The sequence below is a fragment of the Pteropus medius genome, unplaced genomic scaffold (genome assembly GCF_902729225.1).
Source record: "Pteropus medius unplaced genomic scaffold, Ma_sr-lr_union100, whole genome shotgun sequence".
NCBI lineage: Eukaryota > Metazoa > Chordata > Mammalia > Chiroptera > Pteropodidae > Pteropus > Pteropus medius.
The window spans coordinates 10,161,207-10,188,039 of record NW_024352787.1 but is presented as its reverse complement, the minus strand read 5'-3'; the positions used below and the strand labels follow the sequence as shown (position 1 = coordinate 10,188,039).

The window sequence follows — 26,833 nt, the reverse complement described above, 5'->3', positions numbered from 1 at the left end:
CCCCTTTGCAAATGTGGATCTTCGAATCCTCCCCTTTTCAGTCATTGTTATCTCAATTTGTATGCTGAACATTCATCTTGCTATAGCAATTCTCTTCTTATTATTTAAGCTTATGATGCCCTGTTCTTAGTAAGGGTTGCACTCCTCTGCTTCTATTTGTCTGATAGTCACTTTACTCTGAATTATATATTTTTTTTTTGTTGTTATTTTGTTTTAGGTGAGCTGACACCTTTCAGAATTTCCTGTAGTGCAGGCCTCTTAGTGGAGAATTCCCTTAATTTTTGTATGTCTGAAAAGGTCTTAGTTTCTCCTTCATATCTAAAGGAGAGCTTAGCTGGATACATTATTCTAGGCCGGTAGTTCCTTTCACTTTGAATATATGATTCTATTCTTTTCTGGCTTGTAAGGTCTACACCGAGAAGTCCGATGATAATCTAATGGTTTTACCTTTATCAGTTACTGTCTTCTTTTCCCTGGCTGCTTTGAGAATTCTATTTTTGTCATTAATTTTTGACAACTTTAATACAAACTTTAATACAACTTTAATACAACTTTAATACGGCCTTTTTGGGGTGAGACAATTGGGTGTTCTATTGACTTCTTTAATTCCAAGCACCAGCTCATTCCTTAGATTTGGGAAATTCTCGTCCACTATTTGTCTGAAAACGCTTTCTAGTCCCTGCTCTTTTTCCTCGCCTTCCATAATGCCCATTATACTTATGTTTCCTCTCCTGATGGTATCAGCTAGTTCTTGTATTTCTCTTTCATTATTTTTCATTCTTTGGTTTCTCCTTCCTTCTGATTTATTTTTAGGTTTCTATCTTTGATATCACTGATCCTTTCCTCCATTTGGTCGACTCTATTTTCCAAGCTTGCTATTTCATTTTCAACTCTTTCAGTGTGTTCTTTATCTCCAGAAGTTCTATTTGGTTCTTTTTGAAGGTTTCAATCTCCTTGCTCTGCTCATCTAGTTGTTTTTTCAGTTCCTGAAATTGTTGATAACTCGTTTCCGAACTCACTCAGTTTTTTCAGAACTACCATCCTGAATTCTCTGTCACTTAAGTCACATATTTCTATAACTGTAAGCTTATTTTCTGGAGATTTTTCTCTGTCTTTTTGAGATGCCTTGTCACCTTGGTTGTTCACGGTGTTTAATGGACTATTTCTCCACCTGGGCATTAATGTAAGTGTGTTCTGCTTTTCTTTTCCGGAAAGATTTATTATATAATGGTCCCTAGCCTGTTGCAAAGTAGATGGCATATACGCCTCTTGGATCCCTGCTTTATATAAAGTGTTAATAATGTCTTTTTTTCCTCATAGATATTTAATCAAGCTTGCTACCGTCAGTCTCAGTTCCTGCCAGTGTTAGTGACACTTTCAGTAGTGTTTGCTCAGATTCTTCTGGGCCTCCATAGTGATCGGTCTTGGAGGGCATGGGAGGAGGGGCCCTCTAGGTTGAGATTTGGGGGCTGCAGTTCAGCCTCTGTTTTGCAACAGGGGCTGGTAAAAATCAACTGTTGTTTCTCTGTGGTCCCTTCCCTTTTCTCTGCCTTCTGCCCTGATGACTATGCCCTGCCACCAGCTTCATGGAAATCGTGGCAGTTCCAGGCAGGGCTGTTCAGGGAAGTCACCGCACCTTTTCCCCTCCCCTTCCTCCTGCAGGGAGCTCTAGCAGCTGCAAGAGGCAGCTTCTTTATTTCTCCCAGTCCACCACCTGACACCCAGGGTTCTGACCTGTGGTAGCTCTTATATGCAGATCCCACACTCAGAAGTGATGGTGTACAGTTTGGATGTTTTTTGTTGAATTTTAGATGTTCAACTTATTGTTGTTTCAAGGGGAGAGTTCTGAGGATGCTTCTCACTCCTCCATGTTTTCCAGAATCCTATATTCTTTTAAACAAAAATTGATTATATAATCCATATATCTTTCATTTAATATTCTATAAAGTAAACATCTATTTCATTAAATATTTTCCCCTAACTTAATTTTAATAGCTATATAGTATTCTACTGTATCAAAATACCAATATGTATTTAACTATTCATTATTGGTCTACCATTTTTTGCTATCATCAATGACCTGGGAGGAAAATTCCTGTAGCCGTATCTTTGTATATATCTCTGCAGTTTGGGAGTATAAATTTTTATAAGTAAAACGGTCAGAGAATATAGTTATTTTAAAGGCCATTCATAATCTACAAAGATTGTCAATTTACCCTTACCATAAATGTAAAATAATATTTGATATCTTTATATCTCATTCCAATGGGCTGCATTGTTAAAATATTTTTGAAATTAATTAACAATTTTCTTTTAGAGCTTGACTGAAACATTTTCTTTATACTATTTTCAAAAGGAAAAAAGTCTACATTCACTAAAGAAAAAATTCTGGTTAAATTACTTTAAAAAATTTAATTCATTTGATTTTATATTTACCATTTACTCAAAGTTATAAAATCCAAGCTTATGCTATAGAATAATTTTTTAAAAAATCATATCTAAACACAATTTGGGAAGACTTTTTGGAGACATAATGATTTTATCATGCAAGGAAAGTACCCTTTACTATGCTTCTTTGTTACCTATGGTCTAGGAGACATTCGATGACAGTGAATAGGTCCATCTTGTTTTCTGCTCTAAGAAATGCTGCGTGACCTAACTCATGGTAGACATTTATCATCTATTTATTGAATATTTGGATTAATGGTTAGTTAAATAAGTGGAATTAATGAACTATTGTATGAGATGATGTTAGTTTTCCTTTGCACCTTATACTTTTTTCAGGAAACTACTCCTCTCCTTTCCCTATGGTTTTATGAAGTTGTCACTCATGGCACCTTGAGAGCAATACGCCATCGTATTGAGAGCATGGGTACTGGGGACTTGCATTTTAATCCTGAGTTTGCCATTGACTACTTATGGTATTGGGGCAAGTTACCTAAATTTCCTGTCACCTCAGTATCCTTACCTATGAAATGGAAAAAATACTAGTACCTACCTCATAGATGTGTTGTGTGAATGAAATTTGATACACATAAGAAGCTTAGAACACTGGCTGCATATAGTAAATGCTTAGTCACCATCGGCTATCATTATTAGATCATTGGTATTAGTATTTTCCTGTGGCCACTGGTAATTTGGTTCAGGCCTAGAAAATCCTAAATTCCATATGTGTGGCTGTGATTTTTTCCAGGAAGAGTATGATGCTAACAGAACAATTCAGAATTTTTCTAAGTAGTCAACATTGGGGAAAATAAATTCTGTTTTCTCTGAGGTTGCAGGGTCTGGAGTGTGTATGTCCAGGATGATTTGTGGTTCTCTGGACCAGGAATATGGAAGAAATTTGTCTGCAGTAGGAAAAAATGAAGAGAATGAAACTATCACAAAGAGGCTAACTTTTGAGAGGGAGAGATGATGTGTTTGAGAAGGAAAGGTGATATATTATTTAGCTGGCCTTTTAGTTAAAAAGACCATTACTTCCCTTTCTACCTAAGGAAGTTTGTATTGAGTTTCCATCATTGCAACTGAAAGAAACTGACAACTGGTGAGAGGCCGTGATTCCTATATAACTCTTAGTTGACAGAGAATACTTTTGATTGGACTTGAAAGAGAGCCTTACTCAAGAAAAAGCCTAAAATCCAAGAGAGAAAGTTGTGAAGGCCTTTCACACTCTCGAATTCTACCATGTACCTGAATTTGTTGATTTGAGCATGCTCGTGACTGACTGTAAAGCAATACTTAACACCTAAGAAGCCAGTTTAAATCTGCTTCCTGTTTTGCTGGCACTGAATGTTGGGACCTACTGAGCAAAGTCATTCCCTAATGACTTTGTTGAGGGTAAGTTTTGTCAAAGTATAATATACATACAGAAAATGCACAAGTGCTTTGAACATTCACATACATGTCCTTTGATGAATACAGCACAGATTTCTGTTAGGTATACAAATAAGAGTTGAATGGCTGGGTCATGAAGTATGTGTATGTTTGGCTTTTGTTGATATTGTTAGTTTTCTAAAATGGTTGTGTCAAACCTAATGACATTTTTGTGATTTAGAAAACTCTTTTGAATGTGATTTCTGTGAGAAAGCTAATTCTATGGTTCTCTAACCCTTAATCATAGAAGGCCCCATGGTTCAGTTCTTTGTTCACTTTTCTTCTCAGCTTACACCTACTCCCTTGGTGATCTCATTTAGATCATGGCTTTAAATATCACCTATATAATGAATATATACATATATATGTATATATATATAAATATATATAAAATCATTATATATGTATATACACACATATATATGCTCGCACATATACTACATATATGTATAATATATATATGAGTATGCTTATATATGTATATACATATATATGTTTATAGGAGTATATAGATGTATATAGGAGTGTATATATGTAATATATATTTGTAGAAGTAATATATGTGTATATATGTATATACACACACTTGATATATAATATATGTAACTCTAACCCAGACTTCTTTCTCAAATTTTAGACTCTTATATCTAAAAAAAAAAAAATCCCTACTCTAAACCATAACTGCTTGACCCACCTTCCACCTTCCCCCATCTTAGTTAATGACAGATTCATGTTTATAGTTGCTTAGGCCAAAAATCTGGACTCATCTGTTATCAATTAAATTGCATCCCACCAAAATTCATGTTTAAGTCCTAACCCCTAGTACCTCACAATGTGACCTTATTTGGAAATAAGGTCGTGGCAGATGTAATTAATTAAATGAAATCATTAGATTTGGCCTTAATCCAATATGACTGATGTCCTTATAGAGGGGAAATTTGGACACAAGACACATGTGTACTGTAGAGAACCACGTGAGCATGAAGGTAGCCATCTGGAAAGAAGCCAAGGAAAGAAGCCTGGGACATATACTTCCCTCACAGTGAATAAACCAACCTCAGTGGGAACCAACACTGCTGACGCCTTCGTCTTGGACTTTTAACCTCCAGGACTGTTAGACAATAAATTTCTGTTGTTTAATCCACCCAACTTGTTGTACTTTGTTATAGAAGACCTAGCAAACTAATACAATATCCTTGACTCTTCTTTTTCTCTCACACTCTGTATCTACTCTGTTAGGAAGTCCAGTTCACTATTACTTCAGAATCTATCCAGGATCTGACCACTCCTCATCACCTTCACAGCTACTTTCCCACTCAAGTCATCATCATCTCTTGCTTAGATTATTGTGATAGCCTCCTAATTGGTCTCTGCTTTAACTTTTTGTAGACCTCTTACGAGTCTATTCTCAACACAGCATCTAGGGTAATCTTTTTTAAATCCAAGTCAATGTTCTTCCTTTGCTCAAACACCTGGCAAGGCTTTCTATTCACTCAATTAAAAAAAAAAAAAAGCTTTGAAAGGACCTTCAGGACCCCATGTAATTTTCCTCTTCTCCCAATTGCCTCTCTGACATCACTTCCTACTACTCTCCCTCTTGACAACTCTGTTCCAGCCACACTGGTTTCCTTGCTGTTCTTTCAACACGCAAGGTCTTGACTTAGGGGTTTTTGCATTGGCTGCATTCCTTGCCTGGAATCCTCTTTCTGCAGTTATCTATATGGCTAATTTCCTCACTTCCTTTAAGTTCTCCTTACATATCCCCATAATGAATGAATAAATGGATAAAAAGGCATTAACTAAATGCACCAAAGAGATCCACACTAGTTCATTTCAGAACTCTCTAAAATGTGTTCTTATTTCTTTCAAGATAGAAAATATGGGTACCATTGTCAAGATAGAAAATTTGGGTAGCATTTAAGAGTTTTAATGGAGAGGACAATGGTATCTTATTTGTACATAGAAAAGTGCCAATTAGGAGGGCAGTGATTTCTGGTTATACTTTCTCTTTACCCTCTGCTCTGTTTGTAACTTCAAAAATTCTCCTGTTGATATTATCTTTGGGTAGCCACTTTTTCTACAGATTCATATATCTCCAACTGTGGGTTACAGACTGTAGGAAGCCAGGCATGGAACGACCACAGCTATGCTGGAAAGGAAGGCTGGGGTGTAGCCCATCTTAGGCTGAAGGCCAAGTGCCCAGAAACCAACAAATCTGAACATGGAGGACAAAAGGAGCCAGATGAAGAATAAAGAGTTTGGACCAAGATTGAGATTTATATATTCAGATTTAATATCGTTAAACCAGAGAGTAAGAAAGCTTGCAATAACAGTTTCTTTCTCCATGCCTCCTTTGTTCTGCATTTCTAGTCTCAGCTGTTTCACTAGGCTCACCTTTTTCTTTCTGCCTAGACACCTTCATACTATCCTTTTCTCCCATTCACCAGGTTAACTTTCATATATCTTTTGAAGCTCTGCTCAATCACAACCTTCTCTGGGAAGCTCTCACTTACTTCTCCTTTCCCCCAACCCAACTGGGTTATGATTCCTCCAGTGTATACTTCTATCATTGTGCTTTCACTAAGCATTCTCTTTGTATTTAGTGTTCTACTTATTTGTCTGCTCTCTTCCCCATTGTGAGTTCCTTGAAGGCCAGGGCGATGCCTTATTTATCTGTATATCTATATTCTTAGCACATAATACAGTACCTGGCACATAGACCGATCAATGTGTGATGAATGAATGAATAAATGAGTAAATGAAAATGCAATCAATTTCAGGGCCTGGCTAGTCAGCTGCTTTAGGTGAAAACTCAGGGGGCCTGTAGATAGGTGAGAATTTGGCAACTAGAGCAAGGTTTGATGATCTTTTCTTGGTAAAGGTTGAGTCTGACATTTCTTTAGAAGTATGGGGAGAAAAGAACCTAGAAAACTATGAAATACTAAAGTGAAAGTATTTTTTCATCAATTATTTTTTAGTCGCTACATACAAGTCAAGAAAAATGAAAAGAGACAGCATCCCAGCAATGTTCAAATGAGTGGAATACTCAATGTAGTAATAATGGTTTATCAGTAGTTCTTGTACTGTAAATCTTTCTGGGACCCATGAATCTTAAAGGTAGGCTGTGCAAACTGCAAACTGGAAGACTCCAAGGTCATTTTAGTTCTCTCTTGGCTATATAAATTCCGACTCCCCCTTCCAGAGAGGCAAAGAGCATGGAAGGTCTTACTCATTCACCCCTGGAGTTTGTGGTAGAGGTGGGAGAAAGCCACAGAAACAAATCCAGGGATGAATGTACTAGCCAAATGGAATGAAATTACATAAGCAAAGCAAGAGTGAAAAGAGATTTCTCCCCTCACTCCTCTCTCTCAGACAGCAGAAGGCATTGTGAAAGGAGATCCAAAGCAAAATTAGGAGTCCTGGGATCTAGTCCTTGCCATGCTACTAACGACTTGTGCAACCCTGGACACTTACTTGGTTTTTCTGCCTCATCTGTAGAAAGACTAGGTCGCTGATCTCTGAAATCTTTTTTAGCTTTAGAATTTTGTGCTTCTATGTGATGACTAACCAAGATAATGAAAAAGGAGCAAGATTGGGGCAAAAGGATAATGAATTTTATTTTAGAAAGCCTGAATTTGTGTTTCTGTGATACATCTTGTGTCAATGACAAGAACTACTTGAAAGTGGAGGTCTGGTCCTTGGATGGAACTGGGAGTGGAGGTTTGGCAGTTTATCAATAATGGGTAATTAGAACAATAAGAATGTATGACCAGCTAAACCAGTTGTAAATAAGTCAATTATGTTCCAAAATGAATTGGTAACAGTTAAATTCAAAATTATAATTTACTTATAGTAGTTTGATTCCATTTTCCTTTATTGTATATTTTAATGGATGGCAATTGCGCCATTTGTTGGGCATTGACTATGTACTGGGCATTGAGATAAGTGCTTTACATTTGTTATCTCATTTAATCTTTACAAATATCTATATGAAGTGGGTATCTTTATTCTTATTTTAGAGATGTGGAAAATGAACAATGATGTGCTGGTAAACATGTAACAACTGGCTGGGAGAAGGGACAGCCCTAATTTGCAGTGGTTGCTGATTTCCATTGTGTAAATACTCCACATGGCCTAATTCAGGCTATCAACAAGAGACCACTGAACAGGGAGTTAAGAAAATATGTGCAGTAGTACACCATTATGTAATATTTTTGCCATACAGATACAATAAACATAAATATCTTCAAGAGCATAGATAATGGTAACATTACTTCCTAAACATAACATAACATTCCTAAAATAATTAGGAAGTAATGAGTTTGAGTACTCACTTCTTTTAATATAATTTATTTAATTTTAAGTTTATGTGATGTAATTTTTAAACTGTCATAAGTTAACAACTGGCTTGCAGAGTTCCTAAAAATTTACGATTTGCTCTTGCAAGCTGGAATAAGCTGGCTCCACATACCACTGAAAATGATGCTAAGACAGAGTAAGTAACTTGCCTAAGGTCATACAGAAAATGCTTGGACCAAGATCTATCCAATTTAAAGACCAGGCTCTTAACCATTAGATTATCATTTGTAAAACCGTAAAGTTCTATATACTGCATATGGTAAAAAGCAAAATTACTGTTGCGTTTTCCAGTTGAAAAAATATATCTGCTCTTAAGTGTCATCAGTAAGGAGGGCTTATGGTGGAAACACAATCATGAGTCAGAAAAATCACAGTGAAACTTCTACTTCTCTGGGTCAGTTTTTGTGCCTCAGTTTTCTTGATAGTTAAAGGAATGCTTTGTGTCCTTTCTGAATCATAGTTCAACCTGTGTTGGAAAAAAAATAAAAGAATTCATGAAAATCTTTTTATGTTGCTTGCAGATAGGACTCATATAAATTTAAATAGTTTTTATAATTATTAGTTTGAATATAACTTTATGCTAGCTATATTGAAAATAAAAAAATAAATATTACAAATATGTATTGTTTGGTATCCATAGTTTAATGTAATCTCTTTGTAGGCAAAATGTATAAGGATGTTTATTGTGTTAAGCAGTAAAAATATGAAACATCTGGCAACAATTTTTAGATCTTGAGAATAAGATGACAAAATGATGAATCTCAGGGGACTAAGATCATGTTTCCCACTCCTGAAAAACGGTTTGAAAAAAAATTTAATGTTTTCTGAAAAAACCATACTTATTTTAGTTTCTTCTTTGTTCTCTATCTTAGGAAGTGACTTACACACAGAATTTCATGAACTTTTCATGAAATTCTACTTAGGTTTTTGGACCTGGATAAAGCCTATGGTTAGAATTGCAGCTATAAAGCCACCATCTAGCTCAATAATTCTAGACAAATCAAGTAACTCTGAGGATCTTGTGTTGTAAGAAGAAAGTATTTACGTGTTATAATGAGGAGAAGTGGCCTCTAGCCCTGGCTAGAGGAGATAAAGCTCCATTATGCTACAGAGGAAGCTATGAGTAATTTGGCCATTGGGTGAGGAAAAGAACAAGATAGTGTATTCCAGACAAGAAAGTTAAATTTGGGAAGGGTCAGCTTACGTCTGCAGATCACAGCTCTGAGTCATTGTGCAATAAGTGCACACAGAGTTGGCATGCATGCTTGCCTTCCTGGAATCTGTAAGCTTCATTAATTTTGTATTCTAGTTCCTCACTCACATTGGAAAATGAAAATTTTTTTTTTCGTGTTTGGCTATCCAAATGTTTTTAGATAAAAGTGGCAATCTTTAACAATTGATTATATTGGCTCCCCTTTTGGAGCTACTAATTTCAATTTACATTCTACAGATAATTTTTTCAACAACTTCTTGGTCTATTAACAAACCTGTGTTGCCTCATACTCTATGCCAAGCTCTATGTTGTACTTTAAATAGCACAGTGGATAAGATGCTGTTAGTGCTCCTCAACAGGGATAATAGTTAGACATATGCACTGGCAATTATTATAGAAGGCAGAAGATACAAAACGCAAAGTGAGGGCTATAGTCTTTGGTGCTGTGATATGTAAGAGGAAGAAAAGCTCTTCCTAAAGTGATCAATGAGGGCTACCTGGGAGAAGTGCTTTCATGAACATAGAGGAGAGGCTGACCATGATAATAATAATAATAATAATAATAATAATAATAATAATAATAAAAGAAAATGGTTGTGGTACATTTGAATGCAATAAAACAGAATGATTAGTAGTATTTTGGGAGAAATCTTTATTTCTCTCCAACAATTCATTCAGCTTGGTAAGCCACATTTCTTTGAGGTCACCAAGAGTTTGTGAAGGATATATGGATATGACTAAGGTCATTACATTACACATTATTCATTGGTTACAGTGCTGTTAGAATGAGAGAAACAGCTGGAAACAGTACAGGAGCACAACTTGGGCAACATCTACCTAAGACGAGTATTGCTATCTGTCATAGAGGATCTGGCCTTATATATCTCTTTTCTGTGTTGCTGAGCTAAGTAATTCATAGACGATATTGTAAAGAAGGGGTAGAAAGTGGAAGCTTAGTAAGCCGTTATCCTCACTGAGGTAAATCCCATCCTTTTTACCACCTCTGAGCAGCAACGAAAGATCTGAGCTAGTCCTTGGTGCTCAATACTTTGGTCTTCATTTCGTGTGGCTCATAACTCATTTCCTTCACAGACAGCTCTGTCTTGTCATGCTGATGGCTTGAGACCCACCCAGAGGCAGCTGGAGAGAATTTTCCTGAGATCACCAAAGCTTCTCTGTCCCCATCAGCCGCAGTAGCTGTCTGTTGGGACTTGAGATTGGAACACCACTGGGGTGGCAAATTTCCCCAACTTCCTAACCAATGAAAGCTTAACCAGCAAAGTACAGAGTGGCAGGGCTCCAGATGGTGTCAAAATTGAAGCCAAAAAATCACCTCACAACTAAATAGAGGCCAGATCCAAGTTTTATTAGAATCCTGCACAGAAAATATACAGATATCAGTTGTGTCAAGGCCTGGTACTTTAACATGGTAAAATATTTTACTTTTTCCCTTAGAGAGGAATTTTTAATTTCAGGCTTACATCCCATTATTTCAGTGAAGAGAAAGGACAACTAATAGTTGGTTGGTCTAGAATATTCTGGCAGGAATATTTGAGTCATAAAATATTAGTCAAGCATCTTTTTGGATATCCTAAAATAAACTGTGTTGAGAACTAAGCATTTTATGCCAGGACAAAACTAAAAAGCTCTTTCTCAGAGATTCCCTGACCCCTCTTTTCTGGCTACAATCTTATTGGTTGATAACACCAAGTTTTTGGCTGTATTGCAAGGAATCAATCAGCTGTGGCTGATTACTGCTATCATTTTTTTTCCCTTGTTCATGAAATCTTACCGTGAACGTACTTCCAAGACACAGAGAGAGAAAGAGTTGTTTGTTTGTTTAGAGGAAGCCATTACTGGAGATACTAGTGCTAGGGTAATGGGCTGGGATTTGAGATAAAAAGGAGGAACTTAGAAGTTTTGTAAAAAATGACTGTTCCCATCTCTGGATTTACATGTTATAATGAGGAGAAGTAGCCTCTAGCCCCGGCTTTGCCACCGACTATGTGACTCAAGACCATTCGTTCGTTCATTCAGCACTTATGGAGCACCCACTCTGCGTTTGAAATGACGTCCAGCGCTGAACATACGTAATGAGAAATGGATAAGAAACATGTTCTCAAATCACATAACTCTTTGAATACCATTTCTTTATGTTTGCAATGTGAGGGATGCACTAAATGATCTCTTAAGGCCCTCTGCCTCTAATTCTTGAATCTTTACTTTTCTGTGGGAGCACAATGTACCTAGAAGAACAGTAATAGGAAAATGTACCCAACATTCATGCCAGACATTGTGCTAACTAACCATTTTTTTATATACATTACCCCATTTTGTTTCCTTAAGATTTTCTTAAAATAGGCATTAGCATACCCATTTTTTTAGATAGGAAACTAAGCATCAGGATGGTTGAGTTGCCTTTTGTTACAAGTATGAAAGAGGCAGAGCCGACTCAAACCCAGCTCTGCCGACTCCAAGCCCAGTGTTTTCCCCTCCTTTGTTCTCCAGATTTTTAATGTTTATTAATCTCGTCTGGACTTTTCTCTGTGAGTGCTTATGAAAAATTTATTAAAGATCCATGAAAATAAAATATAAAATACCTCATTCTGGCCTTGTGGGTCTTTCATTAACTTTCCTTTCCTCCTTACCTACTAAACTTTTCTTATTCATCCCAAGGGTGATCTTGCCACTTCATTCAAGCCAGTGCTTTGCCTTTGCTTGTACTTTACCTTTGACTTAGAATTATTTTCAGTCTTATCCATTGCCAAATTCTGTACTCTTTCCCAGACTTTATTTGTCTTACTCCTAAATTTAATTTATTCAGTCCCTAATAGTTGTCCAACACAATAAGAAGCTAAAAAAAAAAGTATAAGATCATCTCTTTGGGGGAAATAAGACATGCACAGATTATAGAAAAGAACTATGGGCTAAAATAAAGAGTTATAGACTTGTATGGGAAAGAAAAAGAAAGTAGCATAATAGCATTAGAGTCATTGGAACTTGAGGAGTAGTTGAAACTTGATTAGATGAAAAGAAGCAAGGGAAAGTACAAGGTCAGAAAAAGAGCAGAGAGGTCCACTGAGTATTGGAGAAATTAGATGCCTTTCTGGCTGGAGAAGCTAGGTTTGAAAAACTCTGGAAGCTGGAATGAGACAGCTGAACTAGATGTTATTATTGAAAACTGTTAATCAGAAGGAGTACTGGATTAAGAGTTTGCACATTTGTGTTTTTACTCTATCAATATGTAATCTGGGAAAAATTCATCAAGGGACTTGAACTTCTGTTTCCTCATCTCCTGGAGGCCACCCCAGTCTATAGGAAAAGTCCAAGCTCCTTAGAATGCCCTGCCTTTTCTATTGTTCTCACTTCCAGCCATTTTGTAGTATGTCATTATGTGTAAGGAGTCAGTTATGAGCTGAGACTTTTCATAGCAAGGTATAATCACATTTGCTCTGTGAGAACTCTAATAGTGCTGAAAACCATGATTTCTCACAAAGCTACATAAGTTAAATAATAAAATTTAGGTCACACAAGTTAAATAATACTCATACACATACATTAAAAAATGGAATGTTTCCCCTACCAATTTAGTTGTTTAACTTTAAGAAACTTAAATTCCTTAATTAAGTATTTGGGATTGGAACTTCAAGGGCTTGAGGATTTCTGTTTTAACTTGACATTGTGAGGCAACAATAAGATCTCAAGGTTTTCTTTTTAGTTATGTCTGGGTCAGAGTGCCAGATAAGGTGGATGGTCTCAAAGATGCTAATCTGGATAGAAATGTTGCCAGGCACAAGCTCTGATGGTCAGCCAAGACAAAGTAGGCTAGAGCAAACATCATCAACCATGAATCACAGGAAACATCAATGTCCAAAATCTCCAAAGTAGTTGCAATGGTTAGTTTTATGGTCAACTTGAATAGGCCACAGGGTGCCCAGTTATTTGGTTAAACATTTGAGGTTTGTCTGTGAGGGTGTTTCTGGATGAGATTAACATTTAAATTGGTAGACTGAGTAAAGCAGATTGCCCTCCGCCCCAGTGTATGGGGGCCTTATCCAATCTGTTGAAGGCCTGAATAGAACAAAAAGTCTGAGTAAGAGAGAATTCATTCTCTCTGCTTGACTGTCTTCAAGATAGGACATCAGTTTTCTCTTGCCTTCACACTCAAACTCAGACTGGAACAATACTGTCAACTCTCCTGGGTATCCAGCTTACCAGATGCAAATCTTGGGGTTTTCTATCCTCTATAATTGTATGAGCCAATCTATCTATCTATCTATCTATCTATCTATCTATCTATCTATCTATCTATCATCTATCATCTATCAATCTATCATCTATCATCGTTCTCATCCTTATCATCTATCATCATCTATCATCTGTCTGTCTATCTATCTATCTATCTATCTATCTATCTATCTATCTACCTACCTACCTACCTACCTACCTACCTACCATTTATCTATCTATCTATCATCTTATTGGTTCTGTTTCTGGAGAACCATGACTAATACTGTAGTATTTGGATCAAAAAGTGAAAGATCAAGGGAGGTGGTCTCTCTGGAGTCCAGTGGCACAAGGTCTTTTGCTTCCTTTCTAAGTACAGTAATGCAAGCTGATTTTCTTAAGAGGCAGTCTAGTTTTATAACTAAGAGTACACACTCTGGAAACAAACTGCCTGGATTTGTATCCTGGCTCCACTATTTATGAGCTAGAGAAATTTGGACATGTTACTTAACTGCTCATTTTTCTCATCTTTAAAAATGGAGAAATTAATATACCTCCCCAATAGGTAGTTCTGAGAAAAATATAGACTGTTATATGAAAATTGCCTAAAGGAATATCTGGCACACAATAACTATTACTTAAATGGTAGCTATTTTAAACCCTCCTGGGCTTACTAAGCACATCTTGGTCTCTCATAGAACATTCTGGATCTTCTGATCAGCAACTTCTTTTTTCCAGTCTATGACCAAAAGTTGGGGGAAAGAGGGAGAGGGATTCCATAAATGTTTTCCTGAACTTTACCAGGAAGTCTTTGGAATCATCTAACAAGAGATAGAATTCTTTTAGGCCAGGAATCACCCAGTGGCTTGGCTCTTCAATAAGTTAAAAAGACCATTTCCTAGAGCAGAAGCCCTCAGTAGATGCCCACTTCCAGCACACATTAGATATCTCTAGGTATGTGGCTAGAAGCTTACTGTGTGAAGAGAACTGAATTTCTTTCTTCTTTCCTTTATTATTATTATTTTTTCTAATTACAAAATAATTGTATGTTTATTAAATAAAGTTTTAAAAACACAAACATTATATAAAAGAAAGTAAAAATCATCTATAATCCTTGCATCCAAATATAAGTCAATTTCAAATCCTGATTTTTTATACAGTATTATATTGTAGGCATTTTCTTATGTCACTAAGTATAGTTTGAAATCTTAGCTTTAATGGACATCTTAGCAGTTTTCAATTCTTCTATTGTAATAAATTCTACAATAATACATTGTCTATATAAATATTTCCTTATGAAAACAGTATATTGTAAGAATGTAATAAGACATCATACATGGAAAGCCCTTAGAACAATGCCTGTCATATACAAAATATTCAATATCTGTTAGTAATAATGATAAGGTTCTAGTGGGGAATTACTGGTCGAAAGAGTGTAAATACTTTTTAAGCATTTGATGCCTACTGTCTACTGCCTATTTTCTTTCTAGAGGGATGTCACAGCTTCCACTTCCAACTAGCAGTGTGTGAGAGGGCCTACCTCCCACACCCTGACTTATCTGTTTTCTCAATCCAGTTCTTTAACCTTTGCAGGTAAAGAATATCATTCCCATATTCTGTCATTGAGTTAATTGTCAATTTTTGTGTTCGATAGTGTGGTGAGAGGTCATGTTTTTCTGTATTTCTGTAGATGCCCTGGTGGGATGTTAGGAGACTCACAATATTCTGAAATGGAAATTGGACTGAGTTGTAGAGTGGTTTTATATCTCTGGGAGACTAATACAGGTGTATCTCGTTTTATTGTGCTTTGCTTAAATTACACTTTGTAGATATTGTGCATTTTACAAATTGAATGTTTGTGGAAACCCTGTATCAGCAAGTCTATTGGTTCCATTATTCTAACAATATTTGCTCACTTTGTGTCCCTGTGTCACATTTTGGTAATTCTCACAATACTTCATACTTTTTTCATTATTATTATATTTATTATGGTGATTTGTAATCAGTGATCTTTGATATTACTATTGCAGTTGTTTTGGGGCACCATGAATCACACCTATACAAAATGGCAAACTTAATCAATATATGTCGTACGTGTTCTGACTGCTCCACCAACAGGCCATTTCCCTATCTCTCTCCCTCTCCTGGGGTCTCCTTATACCTTTATACACATCAATATTTAAATTAGACCAATTAATAACCCTACAATGGCCTCTAAGTGTTCAAGTGAAAGGAAGAGTCACACATCTGTCACTTTATATCAAAAGCTAGGAATAATTTAGCTTAGTGAGGAAGGCATATCAAAAGGCAATACAGGCTGAAAGCTAGGCCTCTTGTGCCAAACAGCCAAGTTGTAAATACAAAGGAAAAGTTCTTGAAGGAAATTAAAAGTGTTACTCCAGTGAACACAGGAATGATTAAAGAAAACAAAACAGCCTTATATTGTTGATATGGAACAAGTTTTAGTGATCTGGAAAGAAGATCAAACCAGCCACACTATTCCCTTAAACCAAAGCCTAATCCAGAGCAAGGCCCTAACTATTTTCAATTCTACAAAGACTGAGAGAGGTGAGGAAACTGCAAAAGAAAAATTTGAAGCTAGCAGAAGTTGGTTCCTGAGGTTTAAGGAGAGAAGCCATCTTCATAACATAAAAGTATAAGGTAAATCAACAAGTGCTGATGTAGAAGCTGCAGCAGGTTATCCAGAAGATTCAACTAAGATAGTTAATGAAGATGGCAACACTAAAAAACAGATTTTTAATGTAGATCAAACAGCTTTGTATTGGAAGAAGACGCCATCTAGGACTTTAATAGCTAGAGAGGAGAAGTCAATGCCTAGCTTCAAAGCTTCAAAGGACAGGCTAACTCACTTGTTAGGGACTAATGCAGCTGGTGACTTTAGGTTGAAGCCAATGCTCCTAGGGCCCTTAAGAATTATGCTAAATCTACTCTGTCTGTGCTCTATAAATGAAACAACAAAGCCTCGATGAGAGTACATCTGTTGACAGCATGGTTTAACGAATATTTTAAGCCTACTGTTGAGACTTACTGTTCAGAAAAAGAGATTCCTTTAAAAATATTACTGCTCATTGACAATTTACATGATCACCCAAGAGCTCTGATGGAGATATAAACCAAGATTAATGTTGTTTTCATACCCACTAACATAACACCCATTCTTAGCCCATGGACCAAGGAGTATTTTTGACTTTCAAGTCTTATTACTTAAGAAATACATTTTATAAGACTATAGCTGCCATACAGAGTGATTCCTCTGATGGGTCTGGGCAGAGTAAATTGAAAACTTTCTGAAAAAGATTCCCCATTCTAGATGCCATTAAGAGCATTTATGATTCACAGGAAGAGTTCAAATATCAACATTAACAGGAGTTTGAAAGAATTTGATTCCAACTCTCATGGATAATTTTGAGGGGTTAAGACTTTAGTGGGAAAGCTAACAGCAGATGTGATGGAAATAGCAAGATAATTTGAATTAGAAGTAGAACCTGAACATGTGACTGAATTGCTTGAATCTCATGATAAAACTTAAACAGATCAGGAGTTGTTTCTTATGGATGTGCAAAGAAAGTGGTTTCTTGAGATGGAAACTACTCCTGGTGAAAATGTTGTGAAGACCGTTGAAATGACAACAAAGGGTTTAGAATATGATATACACTTAGAGGATAAAGCAGTGGCTTTGAGAAGATTGACTCCAATTTTGAAAGTTCTGCTATGGGTAAAATGTTACCAAACAGTATTGCACGCTACAGAGACATCATTCAGGAAAGAAAGAGTCAATCAATGAGGCAAATTTTATTGTTGTCAATGTCTTAGTTTAAGAAATTACCACAGCCACCCCAACGATAATCTTAAGCAACGACAATCCTCATCAATCAGCAGCCATCAGCATCTAGGCAAGACCTTCCACCAGCAAAAATGATATGCCTCGCTGAAGGCTCAGATGATGGTTAGCATTTCTTAGCAATAAAATATTCTTTTAGTTAAGATATGTACATTGTTTTTAAACATAATGCTATTTTACACTTAATAGACTATAGCATAATATGAATATAACTTATATGCACTGGGAAACAAAAAAATTTCTGACTCACTTTTTTGTGATATTCTCTTTATTGCAGTGGTCTGGAACTGGACTCACAATATCTCAGAGATATGCCTGTATTCTGTACTATATCCACAGTTAGACCAGTGCCTAGATGTTACTAGTGGAGCCACTTTTCCCTCACTGTCAGTGTGAAAGAAACATCTAGATATTTTATCTTAGAGGAATTGGCTCAAGACTAAAAGCTCTAGATTGCCATTGTGCATTACACAGTGCTCAAATACTAAGGGCTCAGTGACACAGGCTGGTCTGTCAAGATCTTAAAACAAAGGTGAAAAGATGCTGTTCTAAGTAGGAGGGTCCAACTTAGGCTTACAATGAAGAGTCAGGGATTGTAGTAAAAGGGTTAAATGCAGAGCTCTCCAGAATCTGTAGTTAATATTTCCCTGCAAGGAGAAGTTCATAGCAACAGATGGTTCAAAAATTGCCTTAGGACTTCCTGATGCTTCCTTTTCCCAAAAGGGCTTCCTAATGCTGCCTTTTTCTGTTTCTCCTTTTAGATATTACTTGGTTGTTGTAGAAAGTGTGAAAAACACAGAAACTATACACTCTTTAGAGATGACCATTGTAACATTTTGATATATTTCCTACTATAATGGTTAATTTTGTGTGTCGACTTGGCTATGCAATGGGGCCCAGTTGTTTGATCAAACACCTGTGTAGAGGTTGTGGTGAAGGTATTTTTTAGAAGTGCTAAGCATTTAAATCAGTAAACTTTGAGTAAAGCAGACCGCCCTCCATAATGTGGGTAGGCCTCATCTGAACTCAAGACTGAGGTTTCTCAAAAAAGAAGCAATTGTGCTACAAGGCTGAAACTTAGAATCCGTGCCCAAATTTCAGCCTGCAGATTTCAGACTCAAGAGTGCAACAGCTACTCTCCTCTAAATTTCTAGCCTTCCATCTGCTTTATAGATTTTGGACCTGCCAGCTGTCAGAGTCACATGAGTCGAGTCCTTAAAATGAATCACATATATACATATATATTTCCTACTGGTTTTGTTTCTGTTTTTCTGGAGAACCCTGACTAATATACTTTCTTTTCTTTTGCTCACTCATTTCCTTTGCATTAGCACTTCTCAAACTATAATGTGCATGCAAATCACCTGGGAATTTTGTTCAAGTGCAGCCTCTGGGTCAGTAGGTGGTAGATTGAGATTCTGCATTTCTAACAACCTCCCTGGAAATGCCTATGCTACTGGTCTACAGACCACATTTTGAGTAGCACAGATTATGTAACCAACTTTTTCATTTAAGCTCTATCATGATATCAATCATTCTCCTAAAACATTATTTGTAGTAACTGTATTTCATTTTATCATAGGAATTGCCATAGTTTAGTTAAAACATTTCTCATCATTGGAATTTTAGTTTGGTATAATTTTTTCAACATTATGAAATTTTGCAATGAACACCTTGTATATCAATCTCCATGTCAAGCATTATATCCTTATAACAATTTTATCAAAAAAAAATCCTGGACAAAAATAGATACATTGTTCAGGCTTTAGAAACATATTTCCCAAAAGCTCTTTAGAAAGAGTTGTCCAAATATCTTGGTCCATTCAGGTTGCTATAACACAATACCATACACTGAGTAGCTTATAAAAAACAGATATTTATTTCTCACAGCCTAGAGGCTCGGAAGTCCAAGATCATGGCACTGACAGATTTACTGTTTAGTGAGGGTCCACTTCTTGGTTCATAGATAGCACCTTGTTGCTGTAACCTTACATGGTAGAAGGGTAAGGGGATCTCTCTGGGAACTCTTTTATCTGCATATTATTTCCATTCATGAGGGCAAGAGTCCAATATTATCTCCCATAGGATCCATCTCCTAATAAAATTTCCTTGGGAGTTTAGGATTATAACATATGAATTTTTGGGGGATACAAACATTCAGATCATAACACCAAATATATTGGTATCTGAGGGTTTGGTTTCTGCAAAAACTCAAGCTTGCATGCTCAGCCCCTTGCTTTCAAGGGCTTCCCTTGACCTTTGACTTGGTGTTCACAATGTTAGTATCTGCTAGGCAGCAGAACTTACCCAATACACATGGTTCCCATAATTCATTCATACATTTTCCCACTTATTTATGTGATAATATTACTTGGTTATCTACTCAATGGATGCTATAAGCGCCCTACTGAAAACTGGGATATAGGGAACTTAGTTCAACAACTAATAAAATTAATATAATCCTAGTTATGGTGCATGATGCTATAAGTGTATAACAACAACCTGGTCTAATCTAAGGGTCAGGGACACTTCCTGAAGAAGTGACATTTGAGATTAGCTGTGGTTCTTCTGAGAATGTGACACTCAGTTTCTAATTTTTGGCTAGTCCTTTTCCAGTAGTTGGAGGCTCTAATGCCAGAATCTTGGAAGTTATCTTTAGTGAGAGATAGCACACATGAGTCTCCAAAGATCTCCCAAGAGGTCCACTGTAGCTGCTGTCTCTCATTTTCCCTGTCATGCCATTGTGAAGATGACTCTGCAGGGGAGTGCCCTCTAATGTCTGTTCCTGGATAGAGTCTCAGTTTCCCTTACTGAATCTGAACATTGTCTGATTTCCTATCCATTGTCATTTGCTATAGGAAATGGAGACTAAATGACAGGTTATTTTAATGTAATTCATCATAGACAAATATATCTGATCTTTCAATCATTTATTATTTTGACACTCTCCACCTCTATTGCTTCTATTAATATATATAATGATAGTTGAAAGAAAGAAATTAGTACTACAAACCTACAACAATCAAAACAATGTGCTATTGGCATAAGGATAGACATATAGATCAATGAAATAGGATTGACAGTCCAGGAAAAAAAATCTATACTTTTATGGTCAGTTGAGTTTTTAAAAATTTTATTTTATATTAGTTTTAAGTGTAAAGCACAATGATTAGACATTTATACAATTCACAAAGTGATCCAATTGAGTTTTGGCAATGGTGCCATGACCATTCAATAAGGGAAAGATTACTCTTTTCAACAATTGGTGCTGGGCAACTGGATATTTTCATATAAAAATATAAAGTTGGACCCCTACCTCACACCATATACCAAAGTTAACTCATTTGTTTAGCTCATGATAATCTCAAGATCTATCTGTGTTGTCACAAATGGCAATATATCATCTTTTCTTGAAGTTGAGTAATATTCCATTATACATATGCACCACATCTTCTTTATCCAATCATATATTGAAGAACACTTTGGATGTTTTGGCCACCGTGAATAAAGCTGCAAACGACAATGGGGTGCATATATCTTTATGGATAAAATGTCTTAAAATTATCATGCTAAGCTAAATAGGTCAGACAGCAAAAGTTGAGAATCATATGATTTTACTTATAGGTGGGATATAAAACTGAATGCAACAGATGAGCAAGACAAACAAAAACTCATCAACACAGACAAAGTTTAGTGGTTAATAGAGGGAAAGGAGGGGAGGGGAAAGGTAAAGGGGGTCAAATATAAGGTGATGGAAGAAAATTTGACTTTAGAAGGTAAACAATGTAATATATGTGATATATTATTGTCCACTTGAAACCTATAAAATTTTATTAACTAATGCCACCCCAATAAATTTAATAAAATTCTAAAAAAATTAACTCAAGGTGGACCAATGCCTTAATTATAAGAACTAAGATGATAAAATTTAGAGGAAAACACTGAGGGTAAATCTTCATGACCTTGGATTTGGCATTGGATTCTTAACTATGACACCAAAAGCATGAGCCACAAAAGAAAAGTAGATAAATTGAACTCCATCAAAATTAAAAACTTGTATATCAAAAGACATTATTTAAAAACCAAAAAGACAACTTAAAGAATGGGAAAAGATATTTGCAAATCATATGTCTAAGGGTCTAGTATCCAGAATATACAAGGAACTCTTACAACTCAACAACAAAAAGACAAATAACCCAATTTAAAAATAGACAAATGACTTGAACAGACATTTCTCAAAAGATTTATAAATGACTAATAAGTACATAAAAAGATGCTCCATATTATTACTCATTAGGGAGATGCAAATCAAAATTACAATGAGGTTCTACTTTAAACCCACTAAAATTTTTAGAAAAGAAAAATATGGAAAAATGGAAAATAAGTGTTGGCAAAGATGTGGAGAAATTGGAATCCTCAGATTGTTGGTGGGGACGTAAAATGGTGCAGCCACTGTAGAAAACATTTTGGCAGTTCCTTAAAAAGTTGAACATAAAATTACCATATGACCCAGAAATTCTACTCCTAGATATATACCCAAAAGATTTAAAAACTGGTACTCAAAAAAATAGATGTACACACATGTTCATATTAGCAATATTCAAAATATCCAAAATATGGAAACAACCCAAATATCCATCAACAGATGAATGAATATACAAAATGTGACATATCTACATTATTCAACCATAAAAACAAATAAGGTACTGATACATGCTACACCATGGATGAACCTCAAAAGCATGCAAAGTGAAGGAAACTAGACATGAAAGGTGACATAGTGTATAATTCCCCTTGTAGAAAATATTTAGAATAGATAAATCAATAGAGACATAACGCAGGTTAGTGATTACCAAGGCTGGGAGAAGGCGAGTACGGGGAGCAACTGCTTAATAGGCATAAGGTTTCCTTTTAAGATGATAAAATGTTTTAGTACTAGATAGAGGTTTCAGTTCACAAAATTATTAATGGTTAAATGGCTTACTTAAGTAATTAATTTTATGTTATGTGAATTTTACCTCAAAAAATTAAATAACTAGACGTATTGCAGTGATCAATTCACAATATATACATATAAAGTTAAATAATAAAGGAAGAAATCTTTATTTCCCTCTTATGTCTGTGATATTTTATGGTTTCAATTTTAAAACATAGTAGCAAAATCAAGACATATCTTTGATTATTACTACCTTAGAGTTTTATTAGATTTGGGTTCTCCCTTCATTTTCACATACTCTGTACAATTCAGATTTCAGTCCAAGGCTTCAAGAACATTGCAAACAGCTGCACTGGAATTATGCATCTGACCATCAATGACATGCCAACTCTGACGGACAACTGTGTAAAAGTAGGTAGCTAGAAAGTACATTTTCTTCTCAGTCCCATTAGATGGAATTTTCTGTGGCTTGAATTATTTAAGAATAGGCTTTTCATTTCAGTTTTTTTTATAGTAAGAAAATCATTTAAAAACTTATGCACACACACATTTTCTTTAAAATTTGGAAAATTTGATAGTTAATGTATCTGTTTCTGAAAATATTGAGAGAAAAAAATGACCTCATTACTTTGCTATATTTATACTGTGGTTAATTTAATCATCTTTTTTCTTTTAAAGGCTTTAGTTGAAAAATGTCCTCGTATTACATCAATAATTTTCATTGGTGCACCACATATCTCCGATTGTACTTTCAAAGCTCTTTCAACTTGTAACCTCAGAAAGATTCGATTTGAAGGTCTGTGATATTAAAAATGTAGTTCAGCATTAACTTTTACTCTTGTGTAGATTCAAATACAATACTTGTCTTTTCTCCTTTTTTAAAAAAACAGGAAATAAAAGAATTACTGATGCATGCTTCAGATTTATAGACAAGCGTTATCCAAATATTAGTCACATTTACATGGTGGACTGCAAGGGAATAACAGATGGTAGCCTCAAGTCCCTCGCGCCTTTGAAGCAACTTACTGTATTGAATTTGGCAAATTGTGTAAGGTAATGAATCATTCAGTCGTATATTCAAGAAACACTAAAAATCTGGAATATGCCAGGCCTCTTTAAGGAGCTCATTGGTTGGTCAAGTAACATGAAAGTTAGGAGCCCAAGTGGAGGTAAGTGTAGAGTTCTGTGGTAACATATAGGAGGGGCACCCAAGCCAGAATGGCTACTTGGGGTGCAGGGAGATTGTTAGGGAAAACTCAGAATGTGTGAAATCTCAGACCCTTCTAAGATAAACGAAATCACAAAAAATGCTTATGGGCTATCCTTCCTAGTGAGTGTTCTCTCAGTTGTTTCAGGCGGAAGATCTTTTCCCAAATGGACTTTCTGACTTGCTTACCGAAGGGTTTCCTATCGGGTACTGGTTAGATTTCTCCTCTGTGTGAAGTTGCTGACAGATGGACAGATGACAAATTCTTATGAAACCTTTTTTTCAGTTGGGCTACTATTGAGTTTCTATTCTGGTATTCTCAGGTGGGCAAGGATCAAATTCTTGCTGAAATCTCGTCTTCTTCTCTTGCCTATGTAGATTTCTTATAGTATTATAGAGCCAGATGATTGCATAACAGCATTTGAGTCACAACGAAGTTGGTTAATATTTGGAGAAACATAAGACAAGTCAGAGTAATAAGCTAAGCTACACAAAATCTTAACCTATGTTCCCTATTATTAAGATAGGGAGGCATCCCCTCCAGAGAAGCAAGAGGCCCCAGCCACACACCAGGGCTCCCCAACCCAGGCTCCCAGTGCAGGAAAGAAGAGTCTCCACAAAATCTGACTGTGAAAATCATTGGGGATTCCAGCCATCAAGGTGAGACAGAAGGCAGTTGGATATCCAGGCATTCCCTTAAAGGGCCCACACATAGACTCACTCACTCACAGGCGCTCACTCTAGACTCTGGCAGAGGGACAACAGCTTTGAAAGTGCCAGGACTAGAGGGAAAGACTGAGTCGTGTGGCTTCAGGGCGATGGCTGGAGGAACAGCTGCCATTGTCCCTTTGTTGAGCCCTTCTTTTGTGTAGCCTGCAGGCCAGTGCCTTCTAGCCCATGTTGAACCCTCTCCCTACATGGCCAATTCTGAATCTGCATTGGCCCGCTTCATCCCAATGATTCCCTAAGACCTTGACCCACCCAACTTGAGAATAGCTTGTGGCAATTTTGAGTGGTTACCGGGCAATCAGCTCTACTCCACACTCTCAGCAGGAGATTCCTTTGTAGCAATTGATAGGCCAACAAAGCACCTTAGGAAATACTTTCAGTGGTGGGCAACCAGCCCCTGCAGTATTTCTTGAACAACTTTTGGGGCTCTGCAGGCCCGAGGTGGGCAATGGCTGGTCTCGGTGTAAGCCGAGACTTTTGAAAGTGGCCGCAGGCTCATGACTGGAGATAAATCTGAATCTGTGCCAACCTGGGAAACACCACTCGCCCCAACCTGGTGACTCCCTGAAACGCCGCCTCATCCAGTTCTGGTACCTCTGAGGTTCATTCAGCTACTGAGCCTTATGGCAGGCAGTCTCAGGACTGGGGGCGCCCTGGGCCTTTTGCTAAGCTGCAACACAGGCCCAGTACTATTGGCAGTCTGCCTCAATTCACCATGTGGCCTCTCCCACATACTTCTAGGTCCAACTCAGGCAGCAACCAAAAACAGATGGCTTTGTAGCTCCTACCAGGTACCTCTGGGCTGGTCACAGGCAGCAACTGACCTTGGCCTGCATGGAAGCCCCTCTCAAGGGATGCCAGAACCAATGCACTCAGAGGCTTGTTTTATATACCTCAACAGAGCACCACTCAAATAGCTCCTACAAGCAGCACACCCAAAGAGTGGTCTCAATAGTAACATGAACCCAGCGGGGGGAACCTCACTTCATGGGGTTAGCCCCCACACAGCAGCTCATAACATTGTAGGTGTGGCCAATTTTCACAGCCAGTCAGCCTGAGAGTCAATCCCACAAACTGATGAGCCAACAATAATCAAGGCTCAACTACAAAAAGAGGGCACACACAACCACACAAGGCTCACTCCCAGAGCATCCAGTGCAAGTAATCAGGGAGACTGTGGCACTGGGCCACACAGGACACCTACTACATAAGGCCACCTGGCTAAGACTTGGAGATGTAACAGATCAACCTAATACATAGAAAAGAACACAAAGAGGCAACTAAAATGAGAAAACAAAGAAACATATCGCAAATGAAAGAACAGGAGAAAACTCCAGAAAAAAAAAACTAAATAAAATGGAGAAGAGCAACCTACCAGATGCAGAGTTCAAAACACTGGTTATAAGGATGCTCAATGAACTTAGGGGAAGACTAGATGAGCTCAGTGAGAACTTCAACAAAGAGATAATAAGCATAAACAAGGAAATAGAAAACGTAAAAAGGAACCAATTAGAAATGAAGAATACAATGATTGAAATGAAGAATACACTAGAAGAAATCAACAGTAGATCAAATGAAGCAGAGAATCAAATCAACAATTTGGAAGACAAGATAGCAGAAATATCCAATCGGAACGGCAATAAGAAAAAAGAATTTAAAAAATGAGGATAGTGTAAGGGGCCTCTGGGACAACATCAGCAAACAATATTTGCATCATAAGGGTACCAGAAGGAGAAGAAAGCAAGCAAGGGATTGAGAAATTATTTAAAGAAATAATGACTGAAAACTTCCCTGGCCTGGTGAAGGAAAAAGGCATAAGTCCAGGAAGGACAGACAATCTCAAACAAGGTGAACCCAAACAGACCCACATCAAGGTGCATCATAATTAAAATGGCAAAGGTTACAGACAAAGAGAGAATCTTAAAAACAGCAAGAGAAAAATTATTAGTTACCTACAAGGAAGCTCCCATAAGACTGTCTGATTTCTTAATAGGAACTTTGTGGGACAGAAGGGATTGGCATGAAATATTCCAAGTGATTAAAAGCAAGGAACTGCAGCCAAGACTACTCTACAAAACAAGGCTATCAAATAAAATTGAAGGTGAAATAAAGAGCTTCCCAGACAGGAAAAAGCTAAAGGAATTCATTACCACCAAGTGAGTGTTACAAGAAATGTTAAAGGTACTTCTTTAAGAAGAAGAAGATCTATGATGAAGGTGGCAAGAATGTACAATGACCTAAAGATAGTCTATTCAATAAATGATTTGGGGAAAACTAAACAGATAACATGCAGAAAAATAAAAACAGACCACCTTCTTTCACCATATACAAGAATAAACTCAAAATGTATTTAAGACTTAAATGTTAGACCTCCAAACCATAAAACTCCTAGAAGAGAACAAAGGCAGTAAACTCTGACATTGCTCT

General features: G+C 36.7%; 1 protein-coding gene across 1 annotated transcript in view; it reads left to right on the top strand.

Annotated features, from left to right (window-relative positions):
- The window catches only part of FBXL13 (F-box and leucine rich repeat protein 13), a 260,635-nt gene that overhangs the window by 139,134 nt on the left and 94,668 nt on the right, over positions 1-26,833 (top strand). Inside the window, exons 13-15 of the mRNA XM_039848951.1 lie at positions 22,783-22,881; positions 23,149-23,266; positions 23,361-23,523. Coding sequence (XP_039704885.1) covers positions 22,783-22,881; positions 23,149-23,266; positions 23,361-23,523 — 380 coding nt within the window. The remainder of the gene's footprint in view (positions 1-22,782; positions 22,882-23,148; positions 23,267-23,360; positions 23,524-26,833) is intronic.